This window comes from Scylla paramamosain, chromosome 23, assembly GCF_035594125.1.
Source record: "Scylla paramamosain isolate STU-SP2022 chromosome 23, ASM3559412v1, whole genome shotgun sequence".
NCBI lineage: Eukaryota > Metazoa > Arthropoda > Malacostraca > Decapoda > Portunidae > Scylla > Scylla paramamosain.
The window spans coordinates 11,260,486-11,276,766 of NC_087173.1; the positions used below are offsets into that span (position 1 = coordinate 11,260,486).

General features: G+C 38.7%; 2 protein-coding genes across 3 annotated transcripts in view; both read left to right on the forward strand.

The window, feature by feature from the left end:
- Positions 1-6,780, forward strand: part of LOC135112177 (conserved oligomeric Golgi complex subunit 3-like) — a 9,684-nt gene extending 2,904 nt beyond the window's left edge. The window contains exons 3-11 of one of the 2 annotated variants that reach the window (XM_064026271.1): positions 1-448; positions 1,054-1,193; positions 1,820-2,089; positions 2,549-2,717; positions 3,854-4,000; positions 4,588-4,731; positions 5,036-5,242; positions 5,940-6,215; positions 6,530-6,666. The exon at positions 1-448 is cut by the window's left edge and continues 227 nt beyond it. In XM_064026271.1, the coding sequence (XP_063882341.1) occupies positions 1-448; positions 1,054-1,193; positions 1,820-2,089; positions 2,549-2,717; positions 3,854-4,000; positions 4,588-4,731; positions 5,036-5,242; positions 5,940-6,197 (1,783 nt within the window). In that variant the 3' untranslated portion in view covers positions 6,198-6,215; positions 6,530-6,666. Of the gene's footprint in view, positions 449-1,053; positions 1,194-1,819; positions 2,090-2,548; positions 2,718-3,853; positions 4,001-4,587; positions 4,732-5,035; positions 5,243-5,939 lie in introns of both variants that reach the window. The other variant, XM_064026270.1, reaches the window with a different exon arrangement.
- A 2,432-nt stretch (positions 6,781-9,212) lies between these two features.
- LOC135112179 (alpha- and gamma-adaptin-binding protein p34-like) lies at positions 9,213-16,209 on the forward strand. Its single transcript, XM_064026276.1, has 6 exons — positions 9,213-9,421; positions 10,512-10,702; positions 13,191-13,317; positions 14,612-14,770; positions 15,143-15,304; positions 15,878-16,209. Exons 1-6 carry the CDS (start codon positions 9,355-9,357, stop codon positions 16,087-16,089), a joined length of 918 nt encoding a protein of 305 aa, XP_063882346.1. The 5' UTR covers positions 9,213-9,354; the 3' UTR covers positions 16,090-16,209.
- Positions 16,210-16,281: the final 72 nt, after the last annotated feature.

Here is a 16,281-nt window from a genome sequence, read left to right on the forward strand (position 1 = left end):
CACTAACATGACATTCCAGGAGTCCTTGCTGTACCTTGCCAAATACAAACACTGCCTCAGTCGAGCACTGGGCATGGTGAAAACATATGTGACAAAATCACTAGAAAATGCAACGCAACAAGTCATCCCAAAGCCTGGCGCGGAGAAACCCACCACAGACAATGCTGCCGTGCTGTACTATGGCAAATTTAGGACTAATGCGCCTCGAATCAAGTCACTCATGGCAGAGATCGAGGACAGGGTTGAGAACAGCCCAGAGTACACTAACCTGCTGAGTGATTGCCACCAGTGTTACTTTGCACAGAGAAACAAGCTGCTGGGGCCGTGTGTGACTGATGCAGTGGCCCAGCTGTCGCAACAGTACCAGCGGGACTACTGCTCCCTGGTGCGCAGCGGCTGTGCCTTCCTTGTGCACGTGTGTGAGGATGAGCACGCACTCTTCCACCAGGTGCGGCAGCATCCACTTCTTGGTGTCTTGCAGTCCACATGTGTATCAGTAAAGCTCATATACAGTGTATAATAGAAGTACATACATACATATACCAAGGCTGTCTCTCCCATAGAAGTAATAGATGTACAAGTTAATCTTTTCCTTTCACCATTTCCCTTGAGTAAGAGGTTGGCACCATGTATGAGTCTCCTCCAGTTGTTTCTGTCCCTTGCATCTTCCTCTGTGACTCCCATCCTTTGCAGTTCTACAGCATCTCACTCTCTGTCTTCTTGATCTTCTCTCAGCTGGTATCCTCCAGGCTCTTTTAATTGGTTCCTGGTCTTCTCTTCTTACTATGTGACCAAACCATCTCATTTTTTATTTTATCACTTCCATAATGCTTTCCACTCCTGCTTTCCTTCTCAGTTCTTCATTTCATAAATGTTCTCTGAGTGATACACCAACTGGCCATCTCAACATTCTCATCTCTGTTCTCTCCAACATCCTCTCTTCTGTTTCATTTAGTGCCCACATTTCTGCTCCACATATCACAGTCTTAGCATTTTATTATATATTTAATGGATGTACAAGTTAACATCCTCATGCTATGATTTGTGTTGCAGTTCTTCTCTACCACCACCCCAGAGCTGGATGCTTTCCTGCAGTCACTGTGCACTGGTCTCTATGATGTGCTGCGGCCACTCATCATCCACATTGACCACCTAGAAACACTGTCTGAGCTATGCAATATTCTTAGGAGGGGGTAAGTTCATGAGTCCAGCTGTCAAAAGGTTCTGTCTTTGTTATGTCTGTGATGTGTTGGTTTGTGTGTGTGTGTGTGTCTTGCAATTTAGACATGTTTTATAATCTCAAGCTGGTTTATGTGTGTCTTGTAGTTTGTTTACATGTGTTTTATGATCTCAAGTAACATTAAAAGAGTGATATCATGATAGATTTTATTATTTTTTTTATGTTTCTCCAACTATTGATATATTGATAAATCTAACAGCATTTGAGCCAACTAATTACACAACAGATCACATATAAATAACAGCAAGAATAATGAAAACTAAAGAAAACTCTTTAACAGTATGGCAGTGTTAGAGGTAGTAGTTGGGTGTCAGACTCACAAGCTTTCCAACACTGAATGGAAAAATAAGAATACTAAAATTGGCAAAGGTGTTGAATGGGAGGTGGTGAGCATTCAAACAGTCTTCATTTACCTCTAGAATGTTGAACAAATTGACAGTGTTGATGAGTAGGTGGTGATAAACATTCAGACAGTCTTGTATTACTTTTAGAATGAATGAAAGAATAAGCAACTAAAAACCAAAAATTAAACAGGGTGAGATTTGAATATACTAACTGCAAGTGAGGTGTTATTTCCAGGATGATCGAGGAACACCTACAGAACAACCCCACACAGCTTGCCCCTCTCACCTCCGTGGTACACCAGATGCTGGAGGACTCGCAGGAGCGACTGGTGTACCGTGCCCACATCTATGTCCAGACAGACATTGCCAACTTTTCCCCATCGCCTGGAGACCTGGCCTACCCCAGCAAACTCCAGATGATGGAGAGCATTGCCGAGAGTTTAGCTAACCAGCGGAAACAGATGCACTCACGCAATGCCTCCATCTCCTCTATGTCTTCCATTAGGTTTGTTTGGTATACTGGTGATACTCTTCCTTGGCTTCTGTTTGGTTTGTTCCTATTACTGACATGCATTTCCCTGTCTTCTACTGTATTTGTTCCTATTGCTGATTGATACTTTTCCTTATCTTGGGTTAGGTTTGTTCCTATTACTGACTATACTTTTTGTTGTCTTCTGTTGTGTTTGCTCCTACTACTAACTGATACTCTTCCTTGTCTTTCCTTATATTTTTTTCTCTTCTCCTCAGTTAAATAAAGAGAGAGATATAGCACTTAGTTATTTTTTCTTCTTCTCTATTAAGTAGAGAGAGAGACAGAATACAGTACTTTGTTCTTTTTCTCTTCTCTTCTCTTCGGATAAATAGAGAGACAAAAATACATAGTTCTTTTCTTTCCTCCTCTTTTTTTATTTATTTATTTATTTTTTTTATGTGATGTTTACTATAATGTTGATGTGACCCTCAGATCTGCCACCAGTGAGGAGGTTGCCAACATAACCGGTGCGGCGGAGGAAAGGTTCTCCCGGGTGGGCACGTCCCCTGCCGACCTGCATGGTATGTGGTACCCAACTGTACGCCGCACCCTCATGTGCCTTTTCAAGCTGTACCGTTGTGTGGACAGGAGCATATTCCAGGTGAGGCTTCATCGAGTGGCCCTGAGATCACCACTTTGAAGTCTGGTTGTTCATAAAACTTCTTGTGTCCTTCCTTGATTCAGGTGTTGTGTACTCCTGTGAAAAGTCCTCTGATATTGTGCTACATCTTGTGGTACACCTGTTAAATGCTAGGTATTTTGATTGTACAAAGTCTATCCCTTCTTTCTTGATTCAGATGTTTTGTGTTCCTCTGAAGAAAATTTATTGCTATAATGTGATATATTTTGTTAAACAGTTATGAGATGACTACTTGGTAATTTGACTGAATTTATAGTTTTTACTATCCCTTCTTTGAGTTTATATGTTCCTTTGAAAATCCTTTGACATTAAGGGTTATCTTATGACACACATAAGAACATAAGAAAGAAAATAAGAGAAGCTGCAAGAAGCCATCAGGTCTAGCTGTGGCAGTCCCTGTAACAGTGAAGTGTCACCTAAATGGGTTTGATATGGAGGACAGGGTTGGCATTAAAAAAACCCACCAAAAGAAAGTTTTTTTTTACTTGGTAACTGCATGCCTCCCCTCCTCCTGTGGCATTACTGCACAACACTTTCTTCTTCTTTCTGTCATCCGTATTCTGTTCACCTCTCAAATGCAAGAGTTAAACAGTATTTTCAGTCATTCATTTCTTTCTCTGATAAAGTCTGGAACTCCCTGCCTGCTTTCATATTTTCACCTTCCTATGACTTGAACTTTTTTTATTTTTTTTATTATATTTTTGTTGCTCCTTCTACACTTCAAACCTTTTGTCTCACTCTAGATTGCTTTTTAATTGCTTACTTGAACTGATTTACTTATAAATATGAGGAATAAACAAAAATAGATAAAACCAAAAAACAATAAAACCTTGCAAAAAATACAAAAAAGCAATAAAACCCAAAAAACCCCATGGGTTGGTTGAAAATTTTATTTATTTTTTTTTCAACCCTGATAGAGGAGTTTATGAAAGGAACATCCTTGACTTAAGCTGGATAAAACCAGACAGGACAACACAAACTTAATTCAGATCCTGCATACTACAACTAGATAAACAGTTAGACAAACACATCACCCTTGACTCTTCATCATTGTATATTTGCACTGATAAACTGATCCTGAAGAGTACCTGCCACAGGGTGTGTCACTGGAGGCCCTGTCAGCCTGCATGCAGAGTCTGAGCAGAGCGTCAGCCTCCATCAGCAAGACATCCTCACCTCTGGATGCTCAGCTCTTTGAAATCAAGCATCTCCTTATTCTTCGAGAACAAATGGCACCTTTCCAGGTTAGTTCTGGTGGTGATTGCTTTATGTGAAGAGTTGACATACTGATTCATGGTTAGTTGACTGGCAGTGATGAAAATATAGGAGAGGATAAATACTAAATCACTGTTAACAAAAATGACCCAGTTTCTGGTTTTTACATTTATATTTTAGCATTTATTGTTTTGCTAATGATGTGCCTGTAGAAGTAAGAGAGGATAGGTACTTATTCACCATTAACATAAAATTGAGATGTTTGCTTGTGAAGTGCCTCTATAAATCCTTGTATAATAATATGGATTGATGAGAACAGTATCAAGATGTCTTCTAGTTTATTTTTTTTATTGTCTCAGATTTTGGCAATTTGTTATATTCACTTCATTAATCAGTCTTGCTCTGTAATTTGTATTCTTATTTTCTGTTGCTTTTCTCTTTTACAACCTTAGCAAGTAAAGAGACAGTGGAACCATTAGTAAATGTCTCATTCCTGATGGTATAGAGGCATTTCCTGACTTCTTGTATTCAGTGTCAGATGTAAAATTTCTCCACTGTGCATCTTCTGTCTCCTCTTTACCTTGTACTGATCTGTGGTTCTGGCAACACTGCACAGGTTGATGCATGTCTGCATGAGACAAGTCTGGACTGGAGCAAGGTGCGGACAGCTGCGCTGGGCCTTGTGCAGAAGAGAGGGCGTCTCTTCTCGTTGTCATCCAATAATGCCTTGCTGGAGTTCATTGTGGAGGGAACACCACAAGTAACTGTTTTCATTGTCTTCATTTTTAGCATTAGGATTCTACAGAGATCACTTACAATAGCTATTTTTTTCTTTTTTTATGCTACTGAACTTTTTAACACAAATCATTGTGTAAAAATTATTGTCTTAAAAATGTAGATGATGAAAAAAAAAATGTCTACTGGTGGAAGGGTTGTGCCTTGTTTATGGATTGTGTTTTTATCACCTCATTGTCAGAAAAATCCCAATCTACCAACTCATTTTTCCTTTCCATAGGCCTGATCACCAAAAATAACACAAACTGACAACTCACTTCTTTTCCAAGGTGACGGAACAAAGGCTGGACTCCAAGAGGGATCTGGATAACCGGCTGAAGAAGTTGTGTGAGTTGCTGATCCTTACCTGCACAGAGACGCTATCCGGCCCCATCACTGTGTTCCTCGCCAAGGCGGAGGTCATACTGCAGATGAACCGTGAGGAAAGCGTCAAGCCCATCATACTCAAGAACCAACCCTTTGCTGTGCCGGAGAAAGTAATGTTATTTGTTGTTTTGTTTTTTTCCTTTTCTCTTCTTTTGTCTTCACATGGATCCCCTATCTGTCTTCTTTCTCTTTCTTCCTTTTTTTTCTCTCTCATTTAGTGTACTCAAGAACCAAGTCTTTGCTGTGTCAGAGAAAGTAAGATGTTTTTTATTATTCTATTCTCTCCTTTTCTCTTCTTTAGTATTTTCATGGTGGCTCCATATCTGTCTCCTTTCTCTTTCTTCCTCCTCCTTTTCTCTTCTTTAGTGTACTCAAGAACCATCCCTTTGCATTGCCAGAGAAAGTAAGACATTTTTTGTTTTATTTTCTCCTTTTCTCTCACTTTCAGTGTTCTTTTGACATTCATTCCTCTGTTTCCTTTTGATTCCTCTTTCTCTTTCTTTTCAGCATAGTGAGGAGTGTTTGATAAAAGAAGTTATTTGCTGTTTATTTCTCTATTTTTTTTTCATTGTTTTGGGACACATTCAGATTCCCCCTTATCCCTTCTCTCCTTCCTTGAAGATTAGACAACAGGAAAAAGTGAATAAGGAGAAGTATGGTTTTCCATTTTAATCCGGCCACCAATGCTGTGAGCTTAATTTTACTTTAGACCAAAAAAATGCAATAGAATAACAGTAGAGTGGCAGCAGAGTTAGAGTGCAGTGAGAGTAGGACAACAGTAGAGTGATGTACCATTCCCTCACCCAGACTGGCGATGTGGTGAGCAGCTGCCTCAAGAACATCCGCACTCACCTTCCCAACATCCAGCGCAGCATGCAGCTCTACCTGGCCAACCGAGACACAGAGTTCATCCTGTTCAAGCCTGTCCGTACAAATGTCCTCACCTCATTCTCCAAACTCACAGAAATCATTGCCAGTAATTACAACGAGGAAGACAGAACAATAATTGGGTGTCCGTCTCAAGAGGAAGTCTCGGCACTACTGTCATCACTGTTCAAGAGTTAATGATTGTGTGTTTGTAAGGTGCGGCATATTTTAAAATTTTTCTAGGACTCTGTTGGAGAGATTGTACATACTTAATTTGTTTTTTTCCTTCAGATTTATTGCTGTGTTTCTAAGCGGGTGCAGAATGATGGTGTGCCGTAATTTAATCTGGTGAAAGCAGTGCTGTTGTTATATTTCACTTGCATTGTTTGTAAGTCTATGCAAATTTGAGCTTGTGAGTGATTTGTACCACACTGAAGTCCACAATTTTGTGTGCACTGTCAGCACAACAGTTACAATGTGTTTGGCTTGAAGATTACCCAGAATAGCTATTTATGATAACTGTATTCCAGCTACTTCCCTGAGTGGCTAAGCAAATCTGTAGCATCTTTGCTAAGGTGAAGCATTCCTGCGCATGGGAGCTGCAGCACAGCAGGTGGGGGGACGCCAGTTGTGAGGCAGGAAATCTTTGAGCGCCATTGTAACTCCCTCTAGAGTACAAGCATCTTTGAGGTGAAAAGTCCATGGATGAGATGTACCAAAGTATGAGCTGTAATTCAAAGTATGCTTTGTAATGATGTGTAATTAAATTAATTACACAGTTTACAACAGATTTTCAGATTTACAGAAATAGGGGTTTTTTTAGCAATAATTTTATGGAATGAAGTGAAGGGGCAAGAAATGGTGATGTGGAGGAAGAATGGCAACTATGTAAAGAGTGGTGTGGTGGAGTGTGCTGAGGAAGTCCTGGGGTGCTGTGTGGAGGTGGTGGGGTGAGGCAGTAAGTATGGTTGGAACTTGAAAATGTGTATATGAAGTGTGGCTTCAGAGGAAGGACTACATGTTATAAAAATTACAGATATTAAGAGGAATATGATGAAAAAGAGTGTCAAAGCTAGAGAGAATGGTAAAAGTGTAATTGATAAACATGATAAGACCTGATGTAGAGATGTAAGGGTGAGGGAGGTCATAGAAGGATATTGTGAAAGAGAGTGCTAGATGCAAGTGCAATATCTATGGAGCAAGGAAAAGTGGTTGCACATCATGGATTAATGATATCAAGTATGCTGTGTAACTGGCCCTTATGTAGAGTGGTGCAATGGGTTCTGTCCTCTCTCCCCTAGGCTTACTATTGGGAAAACTAACCTGGTATAAGAAAGGCAAGAAAAAAAATGAAAGCTGGGGAACTTTTGACATGAAACACACACACACACACACACACACACACACACACACACACACACACACACACACACACACACACACACACACACACACACACACACACACACACACACACACACACACACACACACACACACACACACACACACACACACACACACACACACACACACACACACACACACACACACACACACACACACACACACACACACACACACACACACACACACACACTTTCCTGTAAAACAACTAGGTAAATACAACTAGGTAAACACACACACACACACACAGTTCTGTATTTTCGTCATGTAGACTTATCCCAGGTTAGAGTTTTCCATTAGTACCAAAGACTAATGTGAGGGAATGCTAGTGAGTGTATGTGTGTAGAAACCATATCTTGGCTGCCTGCTTATAAGGTGGACATCAGCCTGTTATGTAGATTGAAATATGACCAGTGCTGCTTTCCTATTTCAGGAACCTGGGTATTCACTTCATAAATAGTAACTGAGGGGATGATGTGAATAAATGAACATACCAGCTCAGCGATGGAGAAGCCAAGGATGAGAGGGAGATGAGGTGATGGTGGTAGGAGATTGGAAGTGATGGTGCACAGGGTGAGAGAGAGAGAGAGAGAGAAAGAGAGAGAGAGCCGTGTCATGGGAAGTGATGGTGCCTAGGATGAGGAAAATGGGTGGGGAGTGAGAGTGCTCAGAGATGGGAAGTAATGATGCCCAGGGTTAGAGAAAGACAGCTTGAGAAGTGAGAGTGTTGGATGATAGGAAGTGATGGTGCCCAGGGTGAGAAACAGGTGAGGAGTGAGAGTGCAAGGAGATGGAAAGTAGCAGTGGTGCCCAGGGTGTTCTGGGTGACAGGAAGTAGTGAAGGTGGCCAGGGTGAGAGGGAGTGTGGCAAGTGGTGGCAGGAAGTGTCCAGTCACCACAAAAGTACCAAAGTTTCCTGCTTCATTTGTTAAGTGAAATCAAATCAAATGCATTTTATGAAGTGATTTATTTATTTATTTTTTTTTTTCTGGGAGCATTTAGGTTGGAAAGTGGGGTCTATTAGTTCTACCATGATGGATGAAGGGAACACACACACCATTTGTCATTCTATTTATAATGAGGAAGCAGAAATCTGTGATGCAAGACTGTAGTTGTTAAGATAATGTTTTGATTAAAGTTGTTTTCAAATATTTAAATATGTTGTTTTAAAAGACAAAATATATAAGGATATACTATTATGGCTGCTTATTCCTTTTTATAAACTTGCATGTGTTTTTGAGCATTGACACCATCAGCATCACCACTATCATCATCATCATTATTACCATCATTATTAACAGCAGCATCCAGCGTCATCATATCAGCAGTTATCACTAGTCATCATCATCAGCAGCAGCAATATCACTAAGACGGAAATTCAGAAAAGGGGAGAGAGGAAATGGGAGAGATAGCGTTAGAGAATATTATACAGAAAAAAAAAAATGTATGTAAAGAAGAACAGGAAAGGAGAGGGGGAAGCCTCAACAGTCATAAGGAATGGAAAAAAGAGAGAGAGAGTTCAAGGACAGAAAGTTCAAGCGTTGAGAAATCATATGTAATAAAAGGATCAAGAGGGAAGAAAGTTCGAAAGAGAGAGAAGGTGAAAAGTGAAGAAATATAGGAGATGAAGAAGAGAGAGAGAGGAAATAGAAGAGATAAGATCTACTTCAAGTGCTAAGGAATCATGTGTAATAAATGTAAGGAAGGAGAGGAAAAAAATCGAAAGTTTTTACAAGAAATTAAGAAATATAAAGAGAGAGAGAGAGAGAGAGAGAGAGAGAGAGAGATTTCGGGGGAGGGCGGGTAAGGAGGGGGGATGGAGCTGACAGGGTCAGCAAGAGGTGCGCCGCAGACTTGGCACCACTGCGGAGTGTAAACAGTAAACAGCTGGTCTCACGCCCCTTCTCTCTGCCACCTGTCTGTGTCCCCCCCCCCCTGCCGCCCCTGCCATGACGCCCACGCCCTGTCTCGTCATCCTCTCCACCCCAGGGAAGGACGGGCGGGACATAGTGAAAGGTGAGGGATCAGAGTATTGTGGTAAATAGTTGATAGTAGTCATAAGGAGTCGCAGTTATTAAGAGTGCATTACTCAACAGACCTGTCATGTTGTCTTCTTGTTAGCTTATGTAGTGTGTAGTGATCGGAGGACGTGTTTTCATAGTCGATATTAAAGAGATATTGGCTTTTAGTAAGTCTGTGGTTTCATACAAATCCTATTTTTCTGTATCTCTGTCAATGCACAACTCGCCGCCGTACTGACCAGGACCTGTTTTGATGGATGTTAAGAGATGTGGACTCGTAGTAAGTTTGCAGTTTCATACAATACCTAATGTTTTTTTTTCTCTCTCTTTCTCTTATTAGAGAAGCAGGACATTAGGATGGAAGTAAATGTGTACTGGGTCACACAAATTAGAGGCTATGGCGTTGCTGGAATCCCACTGTTATTTTGTCTCTTTCTCATTGCATGGCAAACTTGGAGAAGTAGTTTTTAGTGTGGGGAGAACCAGCATGTACTATTTCACACTAATTACAGGGTTTTGATTTGCAGGAATCCCTTTGAGTCTTACTAATCGTCATATAGACATGTGACACTAAGAGGTTTACTGAATCTGAATGTTTATCCTTTTACTGCTAACACTGCACTCCTTGAAACCCCTAAAGTTGCACCTTCTGCTGTGTCTCTGTCTCTCTCGCTGTGCAAATCAAACTAACTCTTTTACATATCAGAGTGAAGTGCACACATGATTTTACTTATGAGAAAAATAAGTTTTATTTAGAAGAGTGCAGCAGATGTGATTCTGTAAAGTCACTCAGGATTCACAGATTAATTATTAACAAATTCACTCAGGATTTGCAGATTTATTATTGACTCTAGTTTTGGTTAATTCTTTTCACTCTTCTTTGTGGACTGGCACTTTAGTGGGCCATTTTTGTACGAGTATATAACTTTTGTTGCCTTTGGCCAGTGCCTCTCTTACATAAAAAAATAAATAAAAAGATATATATATATATATATATATATATATATATATATATATATATATATATATATATATATATATATATATATATATATATATATATATATAAAATTATCATTGTTTAGGTATTTTGGACAAAGAATGCCTGCCGGAGCCAAGCACAGTGGTGGAGGGTGTGGAGTGCTGGGAGTGGTGGGTGGAGAACAAGTACTACACAGCCACTGTCCAGCTGGCCAATATCTCACAGCCTGAACGGTGTTTGCCATGGATCATGGAGCACGGGGAGGCTTGTCTCATTTATTGTGATGCCACACAGGTCAGTACAGTGCCTTGGGTTTGATTAATACATTTTTTTTCTATGTAATAAGGGACACTGGCCAAGGGCAACAAAAAGAATGAAAAAAGGCCCACTGAGAGTGCCAGTCACATTTTAAAAAATTATTTACTGTATTTCCTTGAGTATATATATATATATATATATATATATATATATATATATATATATATATATATATATATATATATATATATATATATATATATATTACATAACCATGTGTGTGTGTGTGTGTGTGTGTGTGTGTGTGTGTGTGTGTGTGTGTGTGTGTGTGTGTGTGTGTGTTCTGGGAAAATGTGAGAGAGGTTGGCACATGACCTGACTCTGGGTCAGGTCATATTAATAAGAGTGGTCATATTAATAAGAGTGTCAACTCATTAGTACATTCGGGGTTTCAGCCCAGCAGGTGCTTGGACTGTGTTGTGTTTAAGGTCAGTGGTTAAATGAGGCAGTGTGGATACTGGCCAACACAGTCACTTTAAAGATAAAGCTAGATATATATATATACTGAAAATTACTAAACTTGTATAATAATGATGATAATAATGTATTATTGTTATTATTATTATTATTAGCAGTATTATTATTATTATTATTATTATTATTATTATTATTATTATTATTATTATTATTATTATTATTATTAGCAGTAGTAGTAGTAGTAGTAGTAGTAGTAGTAGTAGTAGTAGTAGCAGCAGTAGTAGTAGTAGTAGTAGTAGTAGTAGTAGTAGTAGTAGTAGTAGTAGTAGTAGTAGTATCATTATCATCATTATAATAAATAAAACATGAGTGATATAGAAGATATGTGTGTGTATTTACCTATTTACAAGAAAAGAGCTATGCTCGTGCTGTCCTGTCTCCACTTCTAGCTTTAAATTCATGAATATTCCTTGCATGAACTGCTGTTTCATGTAAATTGTTCCATATTTCTTTGGTGTTATTTGGGAAACTATATTTCTTGACATCTCTTCTACAAGCTGTCTTCTTTAATTTCATACCATGTCCTCTTGTGTATCTTGAGTCCCACACAAACAGGTCTTCTTTGTCAATTTGGTCTTTCTCTTTCAAAGCCCTCTATATAGCAATCAGGTCTCTTTCTCTTCCCTGCTGTAATATTGGAAGTTCTAATCTCTTCACTTTATCTTCATAAGATAAATCTCTTAAACTTGGAATAATTTTGGTTGCAGCTCTTTGAATTCTTTCTATATTTCTTATATCTTTTTTATTATGAGGTGACCAAACAATTGTGGCATATTCCACTATGGGTTAAATCATAAATTCTATCAACTTTTTCATCATCTTTTCATTCATGTAAGTAAATGCCCTTTTCATCATCTTCTTCTGAAACTAAATTGACATCCAGTCAATGTGTATGATTCTTCTAGATAATTCATCCACCTGTCTTTAACGTATTTTTCCAGCAACACTTGTTAGGAACACCAGTCTGTAATATAGTGGTCCTTCTTTATTACCTTCCTTGAAAATTAGTACTATATTGGCTCTTTTCCAGCACAGAGAAACATTTCCCTCTTTAAATGAATATACTATGACATTGTGTATTATCTCTGCCAGCTGTTTGCTACATTCCTTCATTATCCAATTCAACACTCCATTCAGCCCTTGAGCCTTATTTGCATCCTGATCCTTCATCATTTTCTTAACTTTTTGAACATTCACTTGAAATTCCCTCAACACTTTGTTCTTGTGCCATGCTTTTTCTCCTACAAAGTTGTTTTCTCTGGTGAATACTGATTGGAAGCATGTGTTCATTAATTCAGCTTGTGACAGAGCATCTTCATAAATAATGTCATCTACCTTTAATCATTCTATACTTTGTTTATTTTTCATTTTTCTGTTTTGAGTTTTGTCTCATTCATGCATTTGTCAACTACATCTTTCTTAAAATTCCTTTCCTCTTTTCTCAAGATTTGGACATACCCATTTCTTGCTACTTTAAATTCTTCCCATTTCTTACATCATCCTCTTTTTCTCCATCTATTCCAGGCTGCTTCTTTTTCTCCTCATGCCAGGAGCAAATTAAGTTTAAGAACTGAGGTCCACTGTACCTATTTCTCACCTCATTATTTGCCTAGCTTGGCTACAAAATACTCATATTTTTATTGAAATTACAGAATTGTTTCACCTTTATAAACAGAATTTTTATTTTTCTATTGTTTGTTCCTAATTTACCTGAAAATCTTAGTCTTAATAATAGATTGTCTGATTTTTTTTTTTTTTTTTTTATGTAGGAAGGACACTGGCCAAGGGCAACAAAAATCTAATAAAAAAAATGCCCACTGAAATGCCAGTCCCATAAAAGGGTCAAAGCAGTGGTCAAAAATTGATGAATAAGTGTCTTGATATTAATATACCATTAATATCTTTTCCTTGTATTGACAAACATAATAAAAAAGTGTTTGAAGTGTTTAGTTCCTATTGATAATAAAGCTCACATTATTGCTTTCAGAATGATGTTTTGGAGAGAATTAATAATTTAGTTGAAAAAATTGGAGACTTTGAGCCAGACGTGCAGCTGCTGGTGTGTGACTCTCTGGGGGATGACGACAACACTGCCACTCTCTCGGCCCTCACAGGTGTGCTGAGCTCTTACCACATGTGTGCTATTAGAATTTGGTTTGCTTATCAGGTACTGCATTCTAAATTACTTCTGTCCACTCCTCAACTACTTTCAAGGGGGTTTAGGTCAGTGCTTCTAAACATTTTCTGATGTGTACCACTTAGAGATCCTTTACTGTTGTCATGCACCACCTGGTTCCAGGCTCCATTACTGAGTAACTTGCTTGTCTAGTGAACACAGTACTGAGTAACTTGCTTTTCTAGTGATGACAAGTGACAGCACATGACAGGAGGGAGGGGAAGGGAATTGATGTGTGTGTGTGTGTGTGTGTGTGTGTGTGTGTATGGGTATATGTATTGTGTATAATGTATGGATGGATGCATGATTTGCATAAACAATCTACTTATTAACTAGCAATGATAAATATTTACTTAATATTACACTTGAGAAAAATTCAGAGCACTTTAGTAAAGCAAACATGCTAAACTGCTGAGGTTAGCCAGAATTTCTGTCAAAGAAATTAAAACTACATATGGTATTAATACAGGGGCACATAGGGTGGTAAAAATTTACCTGGAGAAGAAACAAAACTAAAAATTGCACATATCCCCAAAAGTGTTTGTGTGCCATCTGGAAGCTCCTTGTTGTGTATATATATATATATATATATATATATATATATATATATATATATATATATATATATATATATATATATATATATATATATATATATATATATATATATATATATATATATATATATATATATATATATATTAAGAATTAAGAGAGGAGTTTGCTATGGTGCCTATGATGAGATGGGAAATCAGTGCTATGTGTGAGTTCATGCAAGATTTTTATTTATTTTATTTATTTATTTTTTTTTTTATGCAAGAGGTGGACTGGGTTAGGGGAAAAAAATCCCTTTGAGGTGCCAGTCCCCAAAGAAAGGTAAAATGAATCATCCAGAATTAGAGGATAAGTATCTTGAAACCTTCCTTTTGAAAGAATTCAAGTCATAGGAAAGAGAAAATACAGAAGCAGGCAGAATTAAGCATTAATTTCACACTGAAAGGAGAAAAGATAAACTTTAATCTTAGACTAAAAGGAGAAAAGTTGAGTTTGCATTAAACTCTTAAACAAAACCAGAAACCAAAAACCAAATACCAAAAGTCAACAGAAACTTTTCCACTAAACCAATAATTTTAAGGATAAACCAGTAATTCTGATGGGAAAACACCATCTTAGGCTGAAAGGAGAAAAGTTGAGTGAAGCATTAATTTTACACTGAAAAAAATTCTCTCTAGGTCAGCAGTGGTGCATCAGCAATGGGTGGGAGTTGGTGGAGCTGCAGCCACACCAACCCCAGCCTGACCCAGAGGAGGATGACTTCCGAGAGTCGTGGGGGTTCAAGCGCATCTCCCAGGCCCTGCACGCTTGTACCTGGTCCAACCTGGCCATGAAAGGTAGCCTGCTGTGTGACTGACTGGCTAATGGATTGACTGACTAATTGATTGATTGGCTGACTGATTGATTGATTGATTGATTGATTGATTGATTGTTTGACTGACTGACTGACTGACTGACTGACTGGCTACTAACTGAATGTACTCGAATTTATGTGCTGGTTTTTCTGTAGTGACTGATTGGCTGATTGATTGGCTAACTGAATCTACTCAAGTTTATGTGCTGTTTTTTTATGGTGTGACAATGACTGACTAAATGTACTTAAATTTATGTGCTAGCTTTTCTGTTGTGACTCTGATATGATTGTGCATGTAGTCATTTATGTTGCTGCTTACTATCACCTCCAGTTCTCATCTGTGCCATAATTCCAGACAGCCAGGGAAACACGCTGAGTGCTGTCCTGCAGTCAGTATCGTCACAGGAGGACCGGAATAACAGCAGCCCACATGAGACAGAGGAGGTCATGTACACACAGCTCAATGATCTCCATCTGGGGGAAGAAGATGCTCCAGACATTCCAGGTCAAGGTTTAGGTGAGTGATTAGGTGAAATGTTCCAGTTTTCAGTCTATACATAGGCTTCCAAGGTTCTGTCCACCTCACTAATGGAAGAGTTAACCAGTATTCTCTGTCATTCATTCACTTTTTATAGTAAACTGAATCTCCCTGCCTGCTTCTGTATCTCTTCCTTCCTTTGTCTATGTCCCTAGTGCAAGAGTTAAACATATTCTCAATCATTCATTCCTCTTTTTGGTAAACTCTGTAACTTCCTGCCTTGCCTGCTTCTGTACTTCCTCCTTTCTGTGACTTGAACATTTTCAAGAGGGAGGTTTCAAGATACATATCCTCCAATTCTGGATGATCCTTTTTGACTTTCTTTTGTAACAGACACTCTTAGTGGGCCTTTTTATCTATCTATTAGTTACTTTTTGTTGTCCTTAGCCAGTGCCCCTCAACATAAAAAAACTTTATTTGTTTTTAGATGTAATTTCCTATTAATGGAACAGGGAATAAGGATGATGCTGGAAGAGGGAGAGATTGCTGGATATGTCTTGTGCTCTGCAAACACTTTGGATCTGAAGATGCACGAACTTGTGTATTTTTCAGACAATGTTCTGGACCCGTCTGTGCTTCAAGACTGCATGAGTGGAGAAGACGGTAGCTTTGAAAACTTGTTCTCTAGCTTTGAACACCTGAAGAAGACAGCAGCCTCCCTCCCCCCAACTCAGCGCAGGGACTATGCTGAGAAGGTGGCTGTGGCTTTCTGGAGAGCCATGGGAGGGGACGAAGACGAGGTGGACGGGTTAGATTCAGACTGATGTGGGTGTTGGTGTTAAGACATGTTTATTGTTATGAATGTGTTGGTAAACCTTAGGCCTAGAAGCTCTAAATGTTGTTTTCATATAGTAATATTAAAGAGTGAAAAGTGTTTGATATTATATAACCACTTTTATTTGCAGCCAAGATTTTGTTATGCTTGGTACTACTCCTGTGTTGGAAGGTGCTTAATG

Excerpts from the sequence above, each read along its gene's own strand:
- LOC135112179 (XM_064026276.1), top strand. The coding sequence starts at position 9,355 with ATGACGCCCACGCCCTGTCTCGTCATCCTCTCCACCCCAGGGAAGGAC. Across the intron at positions 10,703-13,190 it reads TTTATTGTGATGCCACACAG|AATGATGTTTTGGAGAGAAT; the intron begins GTCAGTACAGTG and ends TATTGCTTTCAG. Across the intron at positions 13,318-14,611 it reads CACTCTCTCGGCCCTCACAG|GTCAGCAGTGGTGCATCAGC; the intron begins GTGTGCTGAGCT and ends AATTCTCTCTAG.